The 23324-nt window shown below is 38.8% G+C and overlaps 3 protein-coding genes across 3 annotated transcripts in view; 2 read left to right on the forward strand and 1 right to left on the reverse strand.

Moving 5' to 3' along the window:
• LOC141342317 (serine protease 27-like) overlaps positions 1–1215 on the forward strand; it is a 7335-nt gene extending 6120 nt beyond the window's left edge. The window contains exons 2-4 of the mRNA XM_073846749.1: positions 42–280; positions 394–530; positions 679–1215. Of these exons, the coding sequence (XP_073702850.1) occupies positions 42–280; positions 394–530; positions 679–966 (664 nt within the window). The 3' untranslated portion in view covers positions 967–1215. The remainder of the gene's footprint in view (positions 1–41; positions 281–393; positions 531–678) is intronic.
• Positions 1–23324, reverse strand: part of LOC141321587 (trypsin II-P29-like) — a 47324-nt gene that overhangs the window by 7783 nt on the left and 16217 nt on the right. The gene's annotated exons all lie outside the window — the stretch shown is intronic.
• LOC141321571 (trypsin II-P29-like) lies at positions 20687–22636 on the forward strand. Its single transcript, XM_073833380.1, has 6 exons — positions 20687–20773; positions 21030–21050; positions 21163–21331; positions 21456–21712; positions 21826–21968; positions 22139–22636. Exons 1-6 carry the CDS (start codon positions 20719–20721, stop codon positions 22421–22423), a joined length of 930 nt encoding a protein of 309 aa, XP_073689481.1. The 5' UTR covers positions 20687–20718; the 3' UTR covers positions 22424–22636.

Here is a 23324-nt window from a genome sequence, read left to right on the forward strand (position 1 = left end):
TGGATTCATAATGGTGAAATAAAAACCTACTTTGTTTACAGTGAGAGTGTTTCTGACATTGTGATCTACTTGGGACGTCTGACCCAAAGTGGCTCAAACCCACATGAGACATCCAGGACAGTGACTGAAATCATCAAACATCCTAACGACAGCATAGCACTGCTCCGGCTCTCTTCTTCTGTGACTTTTACTGATTACATTAAGCCAGTCTGTCTGGCTGCTGCAGGGAGTGAGTTTGTTGCTGGTACAGAGAGCTGGGTCACTGGATGGGGCTGGAACAGTGAGAAATGTTACTTCAAAATTACACCCAATCAAAGCTCTAAAATTCTGAAGTAAAATGATTGAGCATTTTATGATATTTCCACTTATCTGTATATTTCTTTTATGTGATAGGATTCGAGTTTCCTGACATACTTCAGGAGTTGGAGTCCTCTGTTGTGGACAATGCTGAATGCAATAACGCCTATGAATCATTTGTTACAGACAAATACATATGTGCTGAATTTTTAAATGGGAAAAGCCTGTGTAGGGTAAGACATCAGTCATTCATTTGATCACGCTCTGTTTATCCAAAACATGATTTTCTCAGTCTTGCTTCATTATCTGTGTCTATCTACTGCATTACCACATCTCTTTTGTTATTGTAGATGTTTAAATATAAAGTGTTTGTCTTTGCAGAGCGATGGAGGAGATCCACTGGTCACTAGGCAGGACTCTGTGTGGATTCAGTCTGGAGTTTTTTCAGATGAATTTGGATGTGGTCTAGACGGTTATCCTACTTTATACCTTAGAGTGTCTGAAAATCAGGATTGGATCAGCAATTACACGCGCAGTAGCGAGCCTGGATTTGTCTCATACCCCATTGATTCTGACATTGTTTCTGTCTTTGATGGAGGCTCAGTCAACCTCCTCTCATTTTCCCTTGCTCTTGCTTTATTCATCATTGCTCTTATCTTGTTTTTTTAAAGATAATTTTAGAGATACAGTCATGTAGTGATGATGACAGTCTGTTGTAGACACTATCAAATTGATAAGATGGGTGTTGAATGTTTTTAATTTTTTAATCATGGTCAATATGTTTACCTTTGATTTATTTCAGCATTATTTTCCAGCATTTGAGTTTTAAAATAAGACTTTATTATAGTAAATCAGTACCTGTTGCAATGTGATCATGTATGCTTCTTCTAAGTATGTGTTAATCATTTGTTATCCCAAATAAACACAATGCAAATATAAGAAATAGTTTGTGAATGCTTTTTAATTACTGAATGTGTGTCAGTGTAAGTGATTATACTAATAGTAATGATAACAATAAAAAAAGACAAGCAAACTGTTTTTTATATATAGGTGCTGGTCATATAATTAGAATATCTTCAAAAAAATTGATTTATTTCACCAATTCCATTCAAGAAGTGAAACTTGTATAATGTATACATTCATTCCACACAGACTGATATATTTCAAGTGTTTATTTCTTTTAATTTTGATGATTATAACTGACAACTAATAAAAACCCCAAATTCAGTATCTCAGAAAATTAGAATATTGTGAAAAGGTTATTGAAGACACCTGGTGCCACACTCTAAATAACTCGAAACACCTGCAAAGGCCTTTAAATGGTCTCTCAGTCTAGTTCTGTAGGCTACACAATCATGGGGAAGACTGCTGATTTGACAGTTGTCCAAAAGACGACCGTTGACACCTTGCACAAGGAGGGCAAAACACAAAAGCTCATTGCAAAAGAGGCTGGCTGTTCACAGAGCTCTGTGTCCAAGCACATTAATAGAGAGGCGAAGGGAAGGAAAAGATGTGGTAGAAAAAAGTGTACAAGCAATAGGGATAACCACACCCTGGAGAGAATTGTGAAACAAAACCCATTCAAAAATGTGGGGGAGATTCACAAAGAGTGGACTGCAGCTGGAGTCAGTGCTTCAAGAACCACTACGCACAGACGTATGCAAGACGTTTAGAGGCACAAAACGTACATTTTTGTACGTTTTTATTGATGCTAAAACGTACAATTTAGATGTATTTCAACTTTTAACACGTACAAATAGCTACATATTTTTATCTAAAAAACTTAAAATATTTACGTATCTTTTATTTTATTAAGATATTCGTATCAATGCTTTTTTCATCATTTTATTAAGAAGCGAATTAGATTTTTAGCCCCCTTAACCTACCCCCAAACCTAAACTTACCCATTTTATAGTGAATATAAAAGGATATAAAATGTAACTGACCAAAATATGCAGGGGAATTACCATTTAAGTAACAATATAGCATAAAAACATATATTTTTATAGTCGCTAATCCCATCCTACTTCTAAACCTAACATTAACCATCTCTGTACAGTAATAAAGAAAAACATGACAGACGTAAAAGTGCAATCACAATCATTTATTTATTGCCAAAATGTCAACAGCTGTACCAAAAAGTGATCCAAATGACGATGCGTTTGCAGCCGCAGTCTTCTCTGTCTGAATAGAGTAGGTTTGTTTGAGGTGCAGAGCAGAATTTAAATTGTTAATGGCTAAAAACATTATCCAGATTGTTATCCTGATCCCCTTGAGAATGCGCCTGCGCATCATTCAAACACATCTCACCAAAAACATGGCATCTTGTAATCTATGAGGAATGCAGGCAAGAACCAATTAGCCTTTTTCACACTTCCGTGTTTCTGGCTTCCGGATTGGTGCTTGCAGGGTAAAAGTTTTTCCGGTGACAGCAGCGGCCGTACTTAAAGTCCCCCTGAAATCAAAATTAAAGTTTTTTGGCTTTTAGTATGAATATATTAGCCTTAAGGTTATCTATAAGCTAGTGTGCTGCAAAACAAAGACAAAATTCGCGTTTACAAGATATGGGCATTCAAAACTTACAGTCTCGTCACTTCCGCCAATATGAATCAAGGATTTGGATGATATCACCGTGCACTTCAGTTTCTCATCAAAAGTTCTGTCCAATCAAATGCTCTCTAGAGTCCGTAATGTCCCGCCCCCTACAAAGAGACGCATTAACCCGGAGCAGATCATATGCACTCATATGTACGGACGGCATGTATTAAATTACACAGCCTCAGCATGATTACGATCACTATTTCGTTTTAGCAAGTTTCATATTGAATCTGTGCGGTAATTTATTAGTCTGTGGCTGTCATAAGCTTACAAATGCGGCTTTACCGAGCTCAACGGCTCTTGCCCGAGCAGATATTAATGGAACGCTATTGGCTATTCAAAATTAGTGGGCGGGGCTGGGCGATATGTTTTTGTTTCAGTTAAATGTACGTCACCACATAGAATAACGCTGCGTGTTTCAAGGCACTTCAGTGGACCTTTAACATGTGTAAGTTCGGGAATCAAAGTCTATTTTTACAAAATAAATACTATGATACTATGATATGTAAGGGATAATGTACAGGCAGCCGGTAGTTATCGCAGAAATAAGCCCCGACAGTGTGATCAGGACCCGACGCGAAGCGCTTATTACACGGATACTTGCCACATAAGGAAAAAAACTGGACATGAATATGAATTTAAAACCTTTTATTGGCATATTTGTTTTAAATTAGCATTTTTATCCTTCCGCGAAACGATATAGTACCACGTGACTAACATTCAAACTATGTACGTTAGTAAGACAATTTAAATAGATTAATGTCGAAATTTTCCATTGTTAATTGTGGTTGTCCAGTGTTTGTCACAAGATGGCGCCAAACGGTAATCTTTGTTGGCACGGAGGGATTTTAAACATACAAGTAGTACCGGCTATGCGTTATTATTTTGGAGCGGTGATTATTTGAAAAGAACGAACCTGCAAATGTCTCAACTGACCAATCAGAATCAAGCATTCCAAAGAGCCGTGTAATAATTACCTGTGTTTTACTCTAAAAATAGCAAACATTTCTTCAAACATGTTTATTTAATTATGAATGTTAGTGTGGTGGTTATAAAAATGAAAGTAAACGAATGGAGTAAGGTAAAAATTATAAATCATATTAAATGTAATATTTTTTGCACATACCTATTAGTGTGTAAAAGGGAATATCTTGTCTTTGACGATTGATGCTGAAGTTTGTGAGTGATCATTTAATTAGCTTGCCTTGTTCGCGAGTGTCCGCCTGTGGGGGGAGGGGCATGCTGCTCAGTTAATACACAGCTTCAGAAGAAGACGCAGCAGCTCCGTCTCTTGTGGTTTTTTTCTTAACTGTTTATTTCCCCTCATCAGGTATGGAGTGTACATACATGCACTGAAGTTGTCTTAAACATAAAAACAGCAATTTGTGATATGAATGTCATTGTTTATAGTGTTGTATGAGTTGTTACCGAGTGTTGGAGCGTTATACCATTTCGGCTAGTTATGCTAATCGGAGACGATGCGGTCGTGGCCATACTTTTCTGACTAAAGTAATTAAATATGCTATCAGTTAATTCGGGTGACAAGAAATGTTACTACAGTAAGTTGTACGTTATCTGTGTTTTAACTGTTTTTAAAGAGTATTTGTTTCATAACCATTCATAAAATGTGAGAAACACTAATTGAATGAAAGCTGTATTTTATTTCCCCTGTTTTTATACAGAACAACATTCAACATGAACAAGTTAATGTTACATTCCTGTTAATTGTCACTGATTGCTATTTGTGATGTCAGATGTTGTAAAAAGGAAATACTTTTTGCATGTTGCTCAATTAATACACAGCTTCAGAAGAAGACGCAGCAGCTCCGTCTCTTGTGGTTTTTTTCTTAACTGTTTATTTCCCCTCATCAGGCGGTGAGGGTACTACATTTGGAGGCACCGCTGGGATGAAATGCAGTGAAGGTCGGCGTCCATAGATGATGGTCTACTTCCAGTGTTATTCATCCTAACTTGTGGCACGGGAACAGCAGGGTGGGAGCGTCCAGCGTCCACGTTGAGTCTGGAGGAAAAGCACACACTATCTGAGGTTGATTGTTGATACCTGGAGCGTTGTTATCTTCCAATTCAGCTAAGACTGCTCTTCTGCATCACACTGCACACACCTAAAGCCCAAGTGAACTATGGATCAGTTAGAGGACTTGAGATTGGAAGTGATCGGGGCATTGTATTCATTTTCAAGAGAAAATCTTGTTAAATTGTGTGACTTTTTGGGTATTGAAGAGAGAGAAAATGTTATCAACAAAAGCCGCTCATTTGTTATTTCTGCCCTTGTGAAACATCTAGAGAGGGAGGGGTTAAAAGAACTGGAAGATGAGGGCATCTCAGAACTTCTGTGTGTAAGAGACAAAATTAGTGAACTTCAGCAGGGTAGTGAATATACCTCAGAGCAACAGACAGCACAGGCGGTCCAGCAGGTGACTGTAGACGCAGTAGTACAGGCCACAGAACAGGAAAAGCTACAAAAAGAAATTGACATGTTGCAATTAGCCTTGCAAAAACTAATTGAACAAAAACAGAATATTGTCACTAGCACACAGCAGAGTGTTAGTGCCATGCAACATACAAACACCCAGCTAAGTTATGACATAAAACAAAACTCACAACAAAGTGGCACCTCAAATTGGCACTCACCGTCAACTCGACCAGTAATGTCAACGTGGAATAGAGAGTTTAAGATATCCGGCCAGATAGGTGAACCTGGGCAAAAGGATAAACTCACCTTCTCAAGTCTAGCTCACCAAATTGAACATGGACTGAGCAGAGGGGTTTCTGAGCTTGAGATCGTTGATGCTGTAATACGAGCGATTGCACCAGGCATGCAGCTTCGTAGTTACTTGGAGGGAAAAACAAACCTTACCCTGCCCACTTTAAGGCGCATACTCCGGGCTCATTTTCAAGAAAGAGGTGCGACTGAGTTATATAAACAACTTACCTCCGAAGTACAAAGCAGCAAGGAGACCCCACAATGCTTTCTCGTCCGCTGTCTAGATTTAAGACAAAAGATTTTGTTTGCATCCCAAGAAGCCGAATCAAGGTTGAAATATGACCCAAAATTAGTCCAGAGTATGTTTCTTCACACCGTTCTGACCGGTCTGCAGAATGACAGCATTAGGGGTGACCTGCGGCCCTATTTGACACAAACTGATGTCAGTGATGAACTGCTCTTTGATAAAGTCAATCAGGCTTGTGCCCACGAAACCGAGCGACAAAATAAAAAGAAACTCGTCCAGCCATGTATCCCTAAAGTGCACGCAGTTCATACCAGTGACACTGCTATTGAGAAAAAAGGGAGACCTCAATGTCAGAAACATTCAGAAAAGACTGAACTCGACATTTTAACAGAGCTGAAAGAAATGCGCTCAGACATGGCTTTGTTGAAAGACCTTAGTGCAGAAGTTTCTCAAATCCGAGAGTCGATTAAACAACCACAGGTCATGTCTCTTCAGTGTCCTTCTCCAGCGACGGATGTCACTAATATGCCTGCACCACAGTATCAGTATCCACATCCAGGTTACTGGCCGCCATATGACCAGCGGAGAGCGACAGTTCAGCGACCACAATGGGTCCCAGTACAGCGTTATCAGCCCCCTCCAAGTCGAGTAAGGAAATGCTTTGCGTGCCAACAAAGTGGATTAGACATCCACTGTACTCACTGTTACAAGTGTGGTGGTAGCGACCATTTCTCTGCTGGCTGTCGAGCACGAATGACAATGACACATCGGGAAGGCCCTTTAAACGAGTCTGGGTCACGGCCGTGGGACAGGCAGTGACCGGTGCTAAAGAAGAGTCCCCTCAAAGCTGTACATATTGTGGCACCACCCGTTCTGACCTAATGTTGAGAAGCTGTGCAAATTGTAAGCAGACGTTATACTGCTCAAAAGCATGTCAAGTAGATCACTGGGCAGATCATAGGAAACAGTGTACACTATATTCAAAAATAAATGTGAATCCGGCTTCTGCTACAACAAAACGGAGGTCAAACAAACCCACTTGTGCTGCACTTGTTGGAAAACAGTGCCTTGTGCAATGCTATCTTCAAGGGTTGCTCGTAGAAGCATTATGGGACACAGGCTCTCAAGTGTGTATTGTTAGTGAGGAGTGGAAAAAGGAGCATTTGCCGAATGTACAATTAAGAGATGTTTCAGAAGCAATTGATGCACCCGAAGAGCTCCGCCTTGTAGCTGCAAATGGTCAGGAAATACCATTCAATGGATGGATGGAAGTCACTTTTGGACTGGCGCCTGAGGAAAGGAGGGACAGGGAGCTCATCATACCTGTGTTAGTGATGAGAGGCAGACATCAGTGTCATCCCATCATCGGGTACAACGTGATTGAGCAGATTGCCAAAAGGAATGGATTGAACCAGCCACACAGCAGCGAGATGTTGGTGACAGCCATTCCCAACTTGGAAGGAAATAAGATAAGAGCATTCATTGAGCGAGTTCAGGCAGAAACGTCATGCGAGTACATCATCAAAACTACGAAGGAAAGAGTCTCTGTGCCTAAACACACCTCGGTTCAAGTCGAATGTAGAGTACAGGTATCAACACCGAAGGAAGAAATGCTGCTACTCTATGAGCCTGATGTGAATCCTACCTGGCCTGAAGGATTAGAGTTCTGCGAAACCCTTGTAAAGTTGCAACGACAGACCTCACCACATGTCATTGTCACTGTTCAAAACCCCACTGATCATGACATAATGTTGAATAGCAAAACAGTTATCGGTACAGTGCAACCAGTACAGGCTATATACCCAGCCGCTGCCCTTGAAACACACAAATCTGAGCCGGTAAGCATAAGTCAAGTTATGAATGAAAACACCATGAATTCTGATTCAACCTGGGACCCACCGTTAGACTTAAGCCATCTCAGTGAGTCAAAAAGGAAAATGGTACAACAGATGTTGAGAGAGGAAGCAGCTGCTTTCTCGAAATCCGATGACGACATTGGCTGCATAGAAGGGTTGCAGTTGACCATCTCGCTAAACGACCCTACACCCGTCACCCGTACATACCAGTCAGTACCTCGCCCTCTGTACAAAGAGATGAAAGACTACCTACACGACCTCATTGCACAGGGCTGGGTCCAGAAGTCAAATTCACCATATTCCTCACCTGTAGTTTGTGTCCGAAAAAAGGATGGTAGTTTACGGTTATGTATCGACTACCGAGGATTAAATCGGAAGACAAACCCTGACAGACAGCCCATACCGCGCGTTCAGGACATCATGGACAGTCTTGGAGGAAATACCTGGTTCTCACTACTTGACCAAGGGAAAGCCTATCACCAGGGTTTCATGGCCAAAGAGAGTAGACCCATGACAGCTTTTGTGACGCCATGGGGGCTCTACGAGTGGATTCGTATCCCGTTTGGCCTAATGAATGCTCCCGCGGCTTTCCAAGGCTGCATGGAAGAGTGCCTGGAAGATCTCAGAGACAACTGCTGTGTCCCCTACCTTGACGACACACTAGTGTTCAGTAAATCCTTCGAAGACCATATCAATGATGTGAGAAAGGTCCTTCAGCATCTAAGGCGCTATGGAATTAAACTCAAACCTAGCAAATGTGAGGTGTTTTTAGGAGAATTGTGTCCGCAGAGGGCAGTAAAATGGATCCTGCTGACACTGCAGCCATAAGAGCTCTGAAAGAGAAAAGACCCAGCACTGTAGGACAGTTGAGAACTGTACTTGGCTTGTTGAGTTACTATAGGCAGTATATTCAAGACTTCTCCAAGATTGCTGGGCCTCTTTATGACTTGCTAAAAGGAGCAGCGGAGACTAAGGGAGAAGGACATAATGGAGCTACAAGTAAATGTATGAAAAGCAAAAAAAGAGGAGTACCTTCTCAGAAGCCCATTCTATGGTTGGAACATCACCAGCAGAGGCTGGAGAAGCTAATTGACTGCTTGGCGGAACCTCCAATTTTGGGATTTCCTGACTTCTCAAAACCGTTCATACTCCACACGGACGCCTCTAACCTGGGACTTGGTGCTGTTCTGTACCAGAGGCAAGAAGGGAAATTAAGAGTCATTGCATATGGATCTCGGACACTGACAGCCGCTGAAAAGAATTATCATCTTCATTCAGGGAAATTGGAGTTTCTAGCTTTAAAGTGGTCTATCACCGAGAAGTTTCGTGACTACCTGTATTATGCGCCCACCTTCACCGTATTTAGCGATAATAACCCGCTGACCTACGTACTGACCAGTGCCAGACTCAACGCGACTGGGTGCAGATGGGTGTCAGAGCTCGCCGACTTCCACTTTACGATTAAATACCGCCCTGGAAAAGACAACATCGATGCGGACAGTTTATCCCGTATGCCATTGGACATTGAAACAATGATGGAGCACTGTACGGAGGAACTCACATCTGATGGTGTTGAGGCGACAGTGCAGGCAATAGAAGCGCAAGATCTGACAATGTCATGGACAGCCATGACCTCACTTCATAACCCGACAGAGAGTGTAGAGTCAAGTGAGATCTATTCTGCTGATGAGATACGACAGGCACAGAGAGATGATGCTCACATTGGACCAGTAGTACAATGTAAATTGGCTGGTGAAAAGCCCTTCAGACAATTACTGAAAACTCTTAGTCCACAGAGTAAGAGCTTGCTACGCCACTGGGAGAAGCTTTCTTTAGGAGAGGATGGCATCCTTCGCAGAAAGACAGCTACCCGAACTCAACTTGTGCTGCCAGAAAGATACAAACAGCGTGTCTTGCAGGAATTACATAGTAAAATGGGGCATCAAGGAGTGGAAAGGACTACGTCCTTAATCGGAGACAGGTTCTTCTGGCCAAAGATGCAGGGTGAAATTGAGTATTTTGTGACCAAGTGTTGTAGCTGTTTGAAACAGAAGAAGCCAAGTAAAGAAACTAGAGCGCCACTCATGAATATTGTCACCACCCACCCATTTGAACTCGTTTCAATTGATTTCTTACACCTCGACAAGAGCAAAGGAGGGTATGAATATATCTTGGTGATAGTTGATCACTTCACGAGGTTTGCACAAGTTTACGCCACTACATCAAAATCTGCCAAAACCGTTGCTGAACGAATCTTCAATGACTATGCACTGAAGTTTGGATTTCCCAACAGGATTCATCATGATCAGGGAGCTGAGTTCGAAAATCAGTTGCTTTCGCAGTTAAAGAAGAATTGTGGAGTTGCAGGATCGCGAACGACACCATACCATCCGCAAGGAAACGGGCAGGTAGAACGTTTTAACCGGACGTTGCTCCAGATGCTAAAGACCTTGACAGAAACACAGAAGTCTAACTGGAAGGAATCGTTGAACAAACTCACCTTCGCCTACAACAGCACACGATGCGAGGTTACTGGATTTTCACCGTTCTATCTTCTGTTTGGGCGGTCGCCAAGACTACCTGTAGACTTGCTGTTTGGATTGATGCCAGAAGGAGGGACTGAGGACCACAAGGAATATGTGAAGAGATGGAGTCAAGGAATGCAGGAAGCATATGACATTGCCAGAGAAAACAGCAAAAAGGTAGCAGAGAGAAACAAAAGAAACTATGAAGGAAAAGTAAGAAGCTCTGTGTTACACCCAGGAGATCGGGTTCTAGTAAGAAACCTTACACCCAGAGGAGGCACAGGTAAGCTGCGAAATCATTGGGAAGACTCGATACACACAGTTGTTCGCCATGTGGGAGAAGAAAGCCCTGTCTATGAAGTAAAACCTGAAAGAGGAAAAGGAAGATCAAGGGTTCTACACCGAAATCTCTTGTTACCTTGCGATTACCTACCGCTAGAATTGGATCTCCAGTCACAGCCAAAAATGAAGGGAAAAACCAGAAAACCAACCTCCACAGAAAGACACGATTCTAGTTCAGAGGAAGATAATGAAGAGTGTGGCTACTATTACTTACCAGTGGTCCAGCATCAACAACCTGTGGGAGGAAACAGTGAATCAGAACATAAAAACTTACCAGTGGTCCAGCATCAACAACCTGTGGGAGGAAACAGTGAATCAGAACATGAAAACTTACCAGTGGTCCAGCATCAGCAACCTGTGGGAGGAAACAATGAATCAGAACATGAAAACTTACCAGTGGTCCAGCATCAGCAACCTGTGGGAGGAAACAGTGAATCAGAACATGAAAACTTACCAGTGGTTCAGCATCAACAACCTGTGAATAGAAACAATGAGGTAGAGGAAACCAACCTACCGGTTGTCCAGTCCGGTGATCCTGAAAAGGCAAGAAATGAGGGGAATGGGGTGAAGGTGGAGGAACAGCCTGCAGCTGATAATGCAAACACAAGTGAAGGTGACACTGAGGTAGAACTGGAGTGTGGAAGGCCTAAGAGAGAGAGGAGACCACCAAAGATGTTTACCTATGATTACTTTGGGACTCCGGCATGCTATGGAGTAGAGTATATAAATCCTGAAATGTTGCACCCCATTCATTATGGGAGACAGAACTTGAACCAATGGACTCCACCGATGCCACCGCCTCAGCCAGTATACTTATACACCTACAAAGACTTATATGCATACTGAGGAGAAAGGACTAAAAGATGAAAAAAACAGTGCCTTATAAGGAAAACAAGAGACTATGCAGTTCCCAAGAAGCTCATTTATTGATAGACTGTAGATACAGTTAACACACAATACATACCCAACTTAGAACACTTGCATAATACATCAACTACTGAAAAAAAAGGGGGGTCTTGTAATGTCGGGACGACATTTATTTTCGAAGGGGAGAGTGTGGTGGTTATAAAAATGAAAGTAAACGAATGGAGTAAGGTAAAAATTATAAATCATATTAAATGTAATATTTTTTGCACATACCTATTAGTGTGTAAAAGGGAATATCTTGTCTTTGACGATTGATGCTGAAGTTTGTGAGTGATCATTTAATTAGCTTGCCTTGTTCGCGAGTGTCCGCCTGTGGGGGGAGGGGCATGCTGCTCAGTTAATACACAGCTTCAGAAGAAGACGCAGCAGCTCCGTCTCTTGTGGTTTTTTTCTTAACTGTTTATTTCCCCTCATCAGGTATGGAGTGTACATACATGCACTGAAGTTGTCTTAAACATAAAAACAGCAATTTGTGATATGAATGTCATTGTTTATAGTGTTGTATGAGTTGTTACCGAGTGTTGGAGCGTTATACCATTTCGGCTAGTTATGCTAATCGGAGACGATGCGGTCGTGGCCATACTTTTCTGACAAAGTAATTAAATATGCTATCAGTTAATTCGGGTGACAAGAAATGTTACTACAGTAAGTTGTACGTTATCTGTGTTTTAACTGTTTTTAAAGAGTATTTGTTTCATAACCATTCATAAAATGTGAGAAACACTAATTGAATGAAAGCTGTATTTTATTTCCCCTGTTTTTATACAGAACAACATTCAACATGAACAAGTTAATGTTACATTCCTGTTAATTGTCACTGATTGCTATTTGTGATGTCAGATGTTGTAAAAAGGAAATACTTTTTGCATGTTGCTCAATTAATACACAGCTTCAGAAGAAGACGCAGCAGCTCCGTCTCTTGTGGTTTTTTTCTTAACTGTTTATTTCCCCTCATCAGGCGGTGAGGGTACTACATTAGCACTTATAATACAGCACAGTTTTGAGTTTTGCCGTTCTGTCTTTTCGGTGCTGGCTGTGCATTATGACTCTTCACGTCATTTTTTTCGCGATTAATATTGTTATTTTTATTATTATTAAATTAATATTGTATTTTCTACTTGCTCTCCTTTGCATTATTCATTTTACGGTGTAAATGTACGTTGCATAATGTGCCCAGGGATATACATAATAAAATAATATAATACTAAACAAGGCATGACTCCGATTAATGGCTTTATTCCTTTTGGATCTGGATTACGTTGTTGTATTGAGTTTATGCATCATCCGGACTCAGAATCGTTTAATTTATTCTTGGGGAAATGTGCATTTGGATATAAATGCTGTCAAATGATGAGATGGAGAACAGAAACAATAGCTGGCGCTATGTTGCGCATATTATATTGACGAGTCAGCGGTCTGAGTGCCCATATAAATTACAAACAAGTAAAATGTTGTTTCTTTGTTGATTATAAAACAACAACTTGGAAAGCAGACAAAAAGAAAAACTAAAAGGCATTATTTGAGACAAGAGCATATTAATATAATAGGCGCAGACCTGTAGCGGAACTAACTTTACCCTGCGCTGACGTGATTTCCGATTTTTTGTGAAAAAGGCTAATGAGCGTTCGATTTTTCAACCTATCCTTTCTTAATGTGGTGATATTTGAATTTGAAAAAAGCACTTGAGCGCGGGTTTATTGCTGTTGCTGCTGGACTGGCTGCTCGGGATGGAGATGAAGATCGTCGTATAAAGGCTTGAATTTGGGTCTGTTCCTCGCAATCATATGGATTCTGAAGATCTAAATTACAGCACACAAATAAAAGTGTTTCATCTTATAATTATGATGTCTGTTCGGTGTATTTTATGGTTCTGTTGTTAGTCACAGCATGTCGGAGAAAACGTCTTTTGTGTCCCACGACTCCCACCACGGCAAACGAAGTTAATATTACATGAATGGTTAAACGATTGCAGAAATGTTATTTATTTTAAGAGTTTAAAGTGTAGTCTTGTCAACATTGTGTAGACCTAATCTTGGAAACGAGCTGGCAGCAGAAATCAAACAGAACAGTATGAAATGGTATACTCTCCTATTAAATAAATGATTAAACTATTCAATAATGCAATTGAAAACATAAGGCCATTGGTATGACAACTAAAACAATAATAATGAAATTAATGCCGCGATTTCAGTATACATAAGGATTTGTTTTTAGGTGTTGTCAATACGTCATGTATTGTACGTTAAAATGCTAAAAACACATATGTATATGTTCATTTAGATGCTATAAATATGTCAATTTTGTATGTTTAAGTGTTTGGAAAAACGTAAGTAAATGTACATTTTGTAGAACCACATTTTACGTAAAATACATACAAATTATCATGAGATCACGTATGCAAGACATGGGTTTCAGCTGTCGCATTCCTTGTGTCAAGCCACTCTTGAACAACAAACAGCATCAGAAGTGTCTCTCCTGGGCTAAAGACAAAAAGGACTGGACTGCTGCTGAGTGGTCCAAAGCTATGTTCTCTGATGAAAGTAAATTTTGCATTTTCTTTGGAAATCAGGGTCCCAGAGTCTGGAGGAAGACAGGAGAGGCACAGAATCCACATTGCTTGAGGTCCAGTGTAAAGTTTCCACAGTCAGTGATGGTTTGGGGTGCCATGTCATCTGCTGGTGTTGGTCCACTGTGTTTTCTGAGGTCCAAGGTCAACGCAGCTGTATACCAGTACGTTTTAGAGCACTTCTTGCTTCCTGCTGCTGACCAACTTTATGGAGATGCAGATTTCATTTTCCAACAGGACTTGGCACCTGCACACAGTCCCAAAGCTACCAGTACCTGGTTTAAGGACCATGGTTTCCCTGTTCTTAATTGGCCAGCAAACTCGCCTGACCTTAACCCCATAGAAAATCTATGGGGTATTGTGAAGTGGAAGATGCGATATGCCAGACCCAACAATGCAGAAGAGCTGAAGGCCACTATCAGAGCAACCTGGGCTCTCATAACGTAATTCAGGCAAAAGGAGCCCCAACTAAGTATTGAGTGCTGTACATGTTCATACTTTTCAGTTGTCCAAGATAGTTATAATTATCAAAATTAAAAGAAATAAGCCTTGAAATATATCAGTCTGTGTGGAATGCATGTATACATTATACAAGTTTCACTTCTTGAATGGAATTAGTGAAATAAATCAACTTTTTGAAGATATTCTAATTATATGACCAGCACCTGTATAGCAATGGGCTACTGTGTGGCATGACATAAAATTTCATTGTAGGTTTTTACATATGTTAACCCTGGACCACAAAACCAGTCATAAGGGTCATACATTTTTCAAAATGAACTGAATTAAGAAGCTTTCCATTGATGTATGGTTTGTTAGGATAGAACAATATTTGGCTGAGATACACCTGTTTGAAAAACTTTAAAGCCTCTTTAAAGTTGTCCCAGTTAAGTTTTTGCAATGCATATTACTAATCAAAATTTAAGTTTTGATATATTTACGATGGGATATTTACAAAATATCTTCATGGAGCTCTACCTTTACCTAATATCCTAATGTTTTTTGGCATAAAAGAAAAATCTAAAGTTTTGACCTATACAATGTATTTTTGGCTATTGCTAAAATATACCTGTGCTACTTAAGACTAGTTCTGCGGTCCAGGGTCACATATAATGGGATGGCCTGAACTTAAATGTTCATCAATTTTGTCAACCAAAACTAATGAAGCAATGCAACCTACCTTGTGTGACATAGTTCATCAAAGTTCATGAGACCTCGCCTATTTTCTCCACACAACCTTCCACAACCAGTCTCTCCAGTTATTTTATTTTTTATTTCTTCAGCTCAATCACCTTTACCTTTATGCATGAGCACAAAAGTAAATGTATCACAAAACCAAGTGGCATCGTGATATTTTACAGCTGTGAATATAAGAAGCTATACAAAGTTTCTTTTTCAAATCTTTTCTTTAACAGAAACTTTAAAAGTGATTAGCAGTTTTGGAATCATCAGTATGATTGTAATAAAACAAACATTTGAGCATTTTTAAGCCTTTCAAGTTTACAGTCTCATAAATTATTAGTGTATGGATTTGATATTTGGCCAAAATCAGACACACAAATGAATACAGAATGCAAAGCAACCCAGAAAGTTTCTTTTTATTACTCACATTCTGACTGGTGAACCACAATTGATAGGATTCAATACAAATACACTGCATACACTTTAATAAATTATATTTTGATTTATAATAATCATTGCTCCATCTCAAGGACTGAATGTTTGTAATTGGTTATAACCAATTTGTACTGATCATATTCTACTCACTGATGCAACCTGAATACAATAAAAAATATAGAAATGCACTTTGTCTATACTGTAATATCTACAGACTCAGGTCAAACCACATTTCTGAAATATTATAAAGGGTAAGATGAGGTAAGATGCCCCTGGGGCAAGATGACACTTGATGATGAATGGCTATACTATTTTTAACTGCATTATTTCATCTGAATATCAACATTTGTGAGATTTAGTCAGTTGTTTTGAGGTTAACTGATCTAATTTTGTATCTCAGGAAAATTGTGATCTTAGACATTACATTAAGTTGAAAATAAAATAAAGTTTAATTTAAATTAACCATGGTGTTCTGAGACAATATGTACTACCCATAAACTGCAAAAAAAGATGGACGACGCGTCTCCGCTTCATTCCTCTATAGGAAAGTGAAACTAGTACATCGCAATATGGCCACTGCCATCTTGGGGGAAATTACGTCATTTGGAGCCAGATTCTGCGCAGCAGAGTCGTGAGGCGAGCCGCGGTAGCAAAATCCCGGCCAAACTCCCGCAGACCCAATCGCACGATCACAATCATGACACCACACCCCGTTTTTACAGTATTAAATAACTACATAAAGGCGAACTTAGTAAAAAAACGAACACCTGAACATGAATCAGCATTATAAGAACTACCTCACATGATGGAAATCATCTTTGGAAAAAAATTAATTGAAGTGTAATTCGATTATTTAGTTTGGCTCACGTCCCATAAGATTACATGGAGAGGGCGGGGTTTATGACCTATACTGCAGCCAGCCACCGGGGGGCGATCGAAAACTTTTGGCTTCACTTTTCAGGACTCGTACGGCACACTTGGGTACCACCAATCAAAAGTTATTATATGTGCTCTAAATTGTAATGTTTTTCAGGTCTTTTAGGCTATTCAGTCATACTTTCACAAACCTAAATACTATCTCCATAAAAATCTAAATACTATCATTGTCTCTATGTGCTGGCACACAACAGAAACATGCATATTCAGCAGCACATATGCGGACAGCATCCATGCATCCAGGACAACTATTTATGAGTATTCACATAACCAAAATTCATCTTCATTGCTAGCTAGTAACGACACTGGAACTACATTCGCTGTGAGTTTCCCAGAAAGTAATGCACACAATTAGAATGTTCGTCAGCCAATCAGATTCAAGCATTCAAATGCCCCTAGTATAAACTGTATTAAAAATAATTCCAAAACATTCTGAAGCTTTCTGTTCCATCACGTGGAACCTATTGAGCTCTGCATGTTACGATATATCAAAGTCAACAGAACTCACCAAGTTTGATAATACCCAAACTATGAGCCGTAGTATGTCTTTTGGAGTGTGCTGATTGGGCTACAAGAAAGAAAATCCAGCATGCTCTAAACAGTTCTGCTCCATCTTGTAAAATCTATTCAGCAGATCTCGAAACACCTAGAAACGATTTCAGCAGAATGGCACAGCAGAACAACGCATGTTCAGCACCACCCATGTGGACAGCGCCCGAATCATATGGACTGGGAAGTGTCTTTATGTAAACAGATTTCTCATCTCCAAAATTCATTTGACGTGAAACGTTGATTTGTAGTATGTTCAGTCAGTGCACTGTAAGTAAGAAATTACAGAATGTTCTGAAACTTTCTCTTTTACCATGTAAGCTCTATATGCTACCACATTTGAAAGTCAGCAGAACTCAGTAGACATGACAATCCCTAAACTATGTGTTCAACAGAGGGTGCTTAATAACGTTGAATAAAGTGGTTTTGAGTTAATTTGTGAAACCACTGAAAAGACAGACAGACAGACAGACAGACAGACAGACGGAAAGACAGACAGAAAGACAGACAGATAGACAGACAGACAGATAGATAGATAGATAGATAGATAGATAGATAGATAGATAGATAGATAGATAGATAGATAGATAGTAACTGGACATTGAGGGTAGAAGCATCTAGGAGTTTTTACTCCGCCCCTTTTTAGCGCTGTTTGCTGTCTTCTGTTTTCCGGTTGTGTTTTTCACATTGATCTGACGAATTTATAAAGGAACCGCTCGTTTTAAAACCTTCTGGTCTACTGACATTTGTTAAGACAATTGCTTTAAACATCACAATGCTTGCTCACGATAACATTTGTTAACTTTACAATACACGCAATCCACTTTACCAGCTAAATTACTCTTTTTAATGCTGATGATACACTGGGCAACTTTTTGAGCAATGTTGCCGTAAACGGGCAGCCAGGTGTGATACAGAACCCACAACAGATTTAAATTTTCCAGATAGAAATGTGTTACCCATTTTTAATGAGAAAGTGCCCAAGCAACATTGCTCAAAAAAACTTGCCCGATAAAATTGCTCAAAAAGTTGCCCAGTGTATCATCTATAGAAGCAGAATAGACTCATTAATAATTCACGCAAAAGACACGATGCACACATGCGTGTCCCAATTCACGTGCACGAAAAAAATATATATATTCACAAAAAAAATTTCACGTGCAAAAAATAAGAATATAAATTCATAAAATACGTTTCACAAATTGCAAAACACAATTCAAAGATTTACAACTGTGTGCAACCATTTTGAATGTTTAAAAATCAGGAGTGTATCACGGACTGTGAGTGTTTGAATAGCCTTTTTTGCGTGTGTATTTTTTAGTCTTGCGTGTGTGTTTTTGAGACTCTCCTGGCAGCGAACTCCTCCCACGCGGGTCACTCGTACACTTTAGCCAATCAGATTTGAGCCTGTCGATCGACCAATCATAACCCGCTGTGGGCGTGCCTACCTTACGTTACATCATCAGCGCGAGTCCATAGTTACAGAATCCAGATACGATTCAGCTGTTGATTGTCTCATTTTGTTTTAAACTGTATGCTTACTTAAAAATCGGTCGTTTAGACACTCGTTAACGTGACCAATGTAAGCCTAGCCAGCAGCTGCTCAGAGTGTATTATGTTTTAATATTTATCGACTGTTATGTGTATTTAATAAAGAATCATTCACGTTGATACCATACTGCATAAAGATATTAAAATTAGGTCAATATTACGTAAGGTTAAAGAAAACTATTACAGGCCATTTTAAAACAACCTGTTCTAGAATGTAAAAATGTATTAAGCTCTATATACTATATTAAGCTCTCATTACAAAGTAATGAGGTGTAGTGTGTTTTTTAGAGTGTGCTTGTCAATTTAAAATAGTATTTAAGGGCAGTCTGTTTATAACTTAAACATCTATTGTTTAAGTTATAAAGTGAAACTCTACTATCTCATTTCATGTAGCCTTGTTTTATATTTTGTTATTAGCTGAACACAGATAACGAAAACACTTTGTACACACAACTATCATGAGACCTGATTGTGAGCCAATCACAGAAAATGGGTTTAAATTTAGCTGTCTGTGAAATGAAAAAATATGCATACGACTGTGAATTCTGGGATTCAGTTAAATTATGTGTCCAGACACAAATGTCATCTTTACTTATTTACTTATAAGATATATTTACATGTAACGCATTTTGATAAATCGATTTGATAAATCTGTTTGATTTCTAATCTAGCTCTGAATATAGTATCTACACAGAACCAGTTTAGTCAGTAATCTCCTCCAATGACTGCTGACTTGCATTTAAAAAAAAGAAAGAAAGAAAGAAAGACACACAAACCAAAACAATGACGATTCTGTGCAATGCATTTTTTTTTTGTTTTGATTTTGGAGATCCCCCACAGTTTTACTCTCAGACAATGAAGGTGGACAAAAGAGTCAACCACGCATTCATACTTATTTCTTATTATCATAACAACTCTCATACAAGTTGAATGCTTGAATACCTTCCCATCCCAAAGTAAAATTATTCAGATTATGCAAATCTTTGTGCATTTACTATCAAGTCTTTTTTCCATCACTGGATAAGCACACAGGTGTATTATTTTGACATTTAGCCTGTATTATGTTATTAGTTGCTTTTTTTCATAAAAATACAAATGCACATATCACACAAGCAAAAAGCAGAAATACAAGGAAATGATTCAAACATTTTTCCATTCATTATTAAAGGAATACCCACATCTGACAAAGAGCAATAACTTCCCGCTTGCATTGTTTGGCAAAGCAATATGATAATTCATCAGATGTCAGTGTGCCAGCATTCGCACATTATTCATGAAACACAAGCAGTTTTTCTACGAGAGGAAAAACATAAAATCATTATGTAAACTGTCCTATTTATTTGAATGCAACAATTTATGCACAGATGGATTTAAGTAGCCTATCATTTACACAGAAATTTGTTTTAAATTTTACATGTTTAAAATTTAATAGCTAGAGAAGCTGTGGGTGTAAACTTTAAAACAGTAAAAAAAAAAAAAAAGCATATTTAATGTTGTTAAAACCCCTTTCAACTCAAAACCCCCAGTCAACTCAAAAATGTTTAGTCTACTTAAAATTGTAAAAGTGTCAACTTAGATATTTGAATTAGTTCAACTTAAAATTTTAGGGCAGCAGAGTAACAAATTATTTTATGTTTACTCAACAAATTGTGTGGTTTTTTTATAGTGCAGCTATTCAAGATACATTTGATCCGACACAGTTTAACTCTGAGTTTTTGTCATATTTTATTACTGTTTCTAAAATTTAGTGAATAAACTGTGATAACATGAGATATGTCGAGGGTGTCTGAATAAATTTTATTAAATATAAGTATATTAGTAATAAAATGAGGCATTTCAATCATCACTTTAAAGCTTCCTGGAGTGTGAGAACATGTGAGGTGGGGTGGAGGCAAGAAAACTCTTGATAAAAGTAGGAGTACTTATACTTCACAGATCATTAGAGACTTGACAGCAGTTACAACACACAACAGAACAGGAGAATGAAGTTTAACACAGCTTTCTGTGTGGCTGGAGTCATACTTCTCAACATAGCAGGTAAATCCACTAAAAAATAGCTTTTGTTAAATTACTTACATTTATAATCAACGTATGTTGAACTAAGTCATAGAATAATTGATTTAAAATGTGAAGTTATAATGCTATATTCGGAATTTATTGCTCTATATCCCTAGTTAACAATCTCAGATGAAATACAGATAAAATATATATATAAATTTATTAGCCTATATTTTATTTTTGATTGAGCTGAAAATGTTGGAGTCTAATTATTTTATATGGTTTCTCCTAATAGGCTGTTTGGGCCAATTGGATGGTAAGTTTCACAATCTAAACTCATAATCAATCACACGGAAAGTTTTGTTTTGAAATATGTTGTAGTTTTGTGTAAACAAGGAATTCTCACACATCACCTTTTCTCTCATCAGTATGTGGTAAAGCCCGTTTAAACACCAAGATTTTGGGAGGAGAGAATGCGACGGCAGGCTCTTGGCCGTGGCAAGCCAGCATTCACAATCTGTTGGATGGAGGCTATTTCTGCAGCGGGACGCTAATCAATAAAGAATGGGTTTTGACTTCAGTTGGCTGTGTCCTACAGTACGAAGTGGCCAAGTTTACTATTATATCCTAATTTATGAAATACATTTCTAGTGTCAATCATATAGTGTATACACAGATGTGAATTCATAATAGTGAAATTAAAACTGATTTGTATTTACAGCATCAGGATGTCTAACATTATGATCCACTTGGGGCGTCTGACCCAAAATGGCTCAAATCCGCATGAGACATCCAGGACAGTGATTAAAGTCATCAAACATCCCAAATATAACAGTCTTGGCAATGATCTAGCACTGCTCCAGCTCTCTTCTTCTGTGAATTTTACTGATTACATTAAGCCAGTCTGTCTGGCTGCTGCTGGTAGTATATTTGTTGCTGGTACAGACAGTTGGGTCACTGGATGGGGCGTAAACGAAGGTGAGAAATGTTACTTCAAATCTACAATCTATCAAGGTTCTAAAATTCTGAAGAAACATGAGGAAGCATTTTACGAAGGTTTCACTGATTCATATCACTATTTTGTGTGATAGAAATCAAGTTTCCAGACATACTGCAGGAGGTGGAGGCCCCTATTGTGGGCAGCATTGAATGTAATGATGCCTATGGAGGCATCATTACAAACAACTTGATCTGTGCTGGATTTTTAAATGAAGGAGAGAAAGCCCCATGTGTGGTAAATCATCAGTCATTCATTTTATCAGGCAGAGTTTATCCAAACAAGTTTTTTTTCTCTATAAAACTGACAGACTAGAACTGTTATTTCTGTCTTCTGTGGCTCTTTACCCATTACCACATCTGCTTTGTTATTGTATGGGTGTAAATATAAAATGTCTGTCTTTGCAGGGAGATGCTGGAAGTCCACTGGTCACTAGGCAGGGCTCTGTGTGGATTCAGTCTGGAATTTTTATTGGTTCTCATTATTGTGGTGAACCTGGTTATCCTGCTCTATACGTCAGAGTGTCTGAACATCAGGATTGGATCAGCAATTACACAAGCAGCAGCAAGCCTGGATTTGTCCCATACCCTCTCATTCTTTCTCTTACTGATGGAGGCTCAATCAACCTCCTCTCATTTCCCCTTGCTCTCGCTTTCTCCATCATCCCTCTCATCATCTTACGCTTTTTTTAAAGATTGTGTGAGTCATGATAATTTTACACTTCTGTAATCATGATGACAGTTTACTGTACACAGTCTCATTATGAGGTGAAGGTGTTTCTTCTCATAATCTCTTCTTTGATTTAAACCTGGGGTCCTGGGGTTATCAATATGTTTATAATGCAACGAAGCTTTAATAACGTTAAGCATGCTTTTAAAAAACCTTCTCACTGACATCATTGCAAGTGCACTACATGGAAGTTTTTAAAGGATTTTGTTAAAATAAATCGGTATCATTTGCAATATGATGATATATACATTTGACTGTATTTTCAATGCATGTACTACTCATTTACTGTGTTGAATAAAACAAAATACAAATGTAAGATTGTGATGTTTTTAATTATTGTAATTCAAGCATTTACCTGTATGTTTAAAGTGCCATAAACCTCATTCCATACATTTGGGACAATTAAAAAAATTTACAATTTTAAATTTAAAATCCTGATGCTGGGACAGACATATGTAAAAGTATGGTGTGAAAATACATTACACCAAGCAACAAAACACATAAACAAATGTTGAGATGAATAGTATTGTCAGGGTTGCTGGGTGACACAGAGCTATAGTGAAAGTCCAAAAGCCAGGAGTATCCAAAGAACGTATTTATTTCCAAATGACAGACAGAGAATCCAAACAAACACCAGCAAACTAACTTTAAGACGACACAATGACACAAAAGGGCAAACGACTTATAAAGGGTAACTAATGATAGAACACAGGTGACACAGATGACTAATAATCAAAGACAGGTGATACAGATAATGACTAAACAAGGACTAAACCAACTGATCACAAACAGACGGGGGAAGACAGAGGGAGAAACCAAATGACAAACAGTGCAAGGCAAAAGACAAGAAGTGACAGGTGAATT

This window comes from Garra rufa, chromosome 1, assembly GCF_049309525.1.
Source record: "Garra rufa chromosome 1, GarRuf1.0, whole genome shotgun sequence".
NCBI classification, from domain to species: domain Eukaryota; kingdom Metazoa; phylum Chordata; class Actinopteri; order Cypriniformes; family Cyprinidae; genus Garra; species Garra rufa.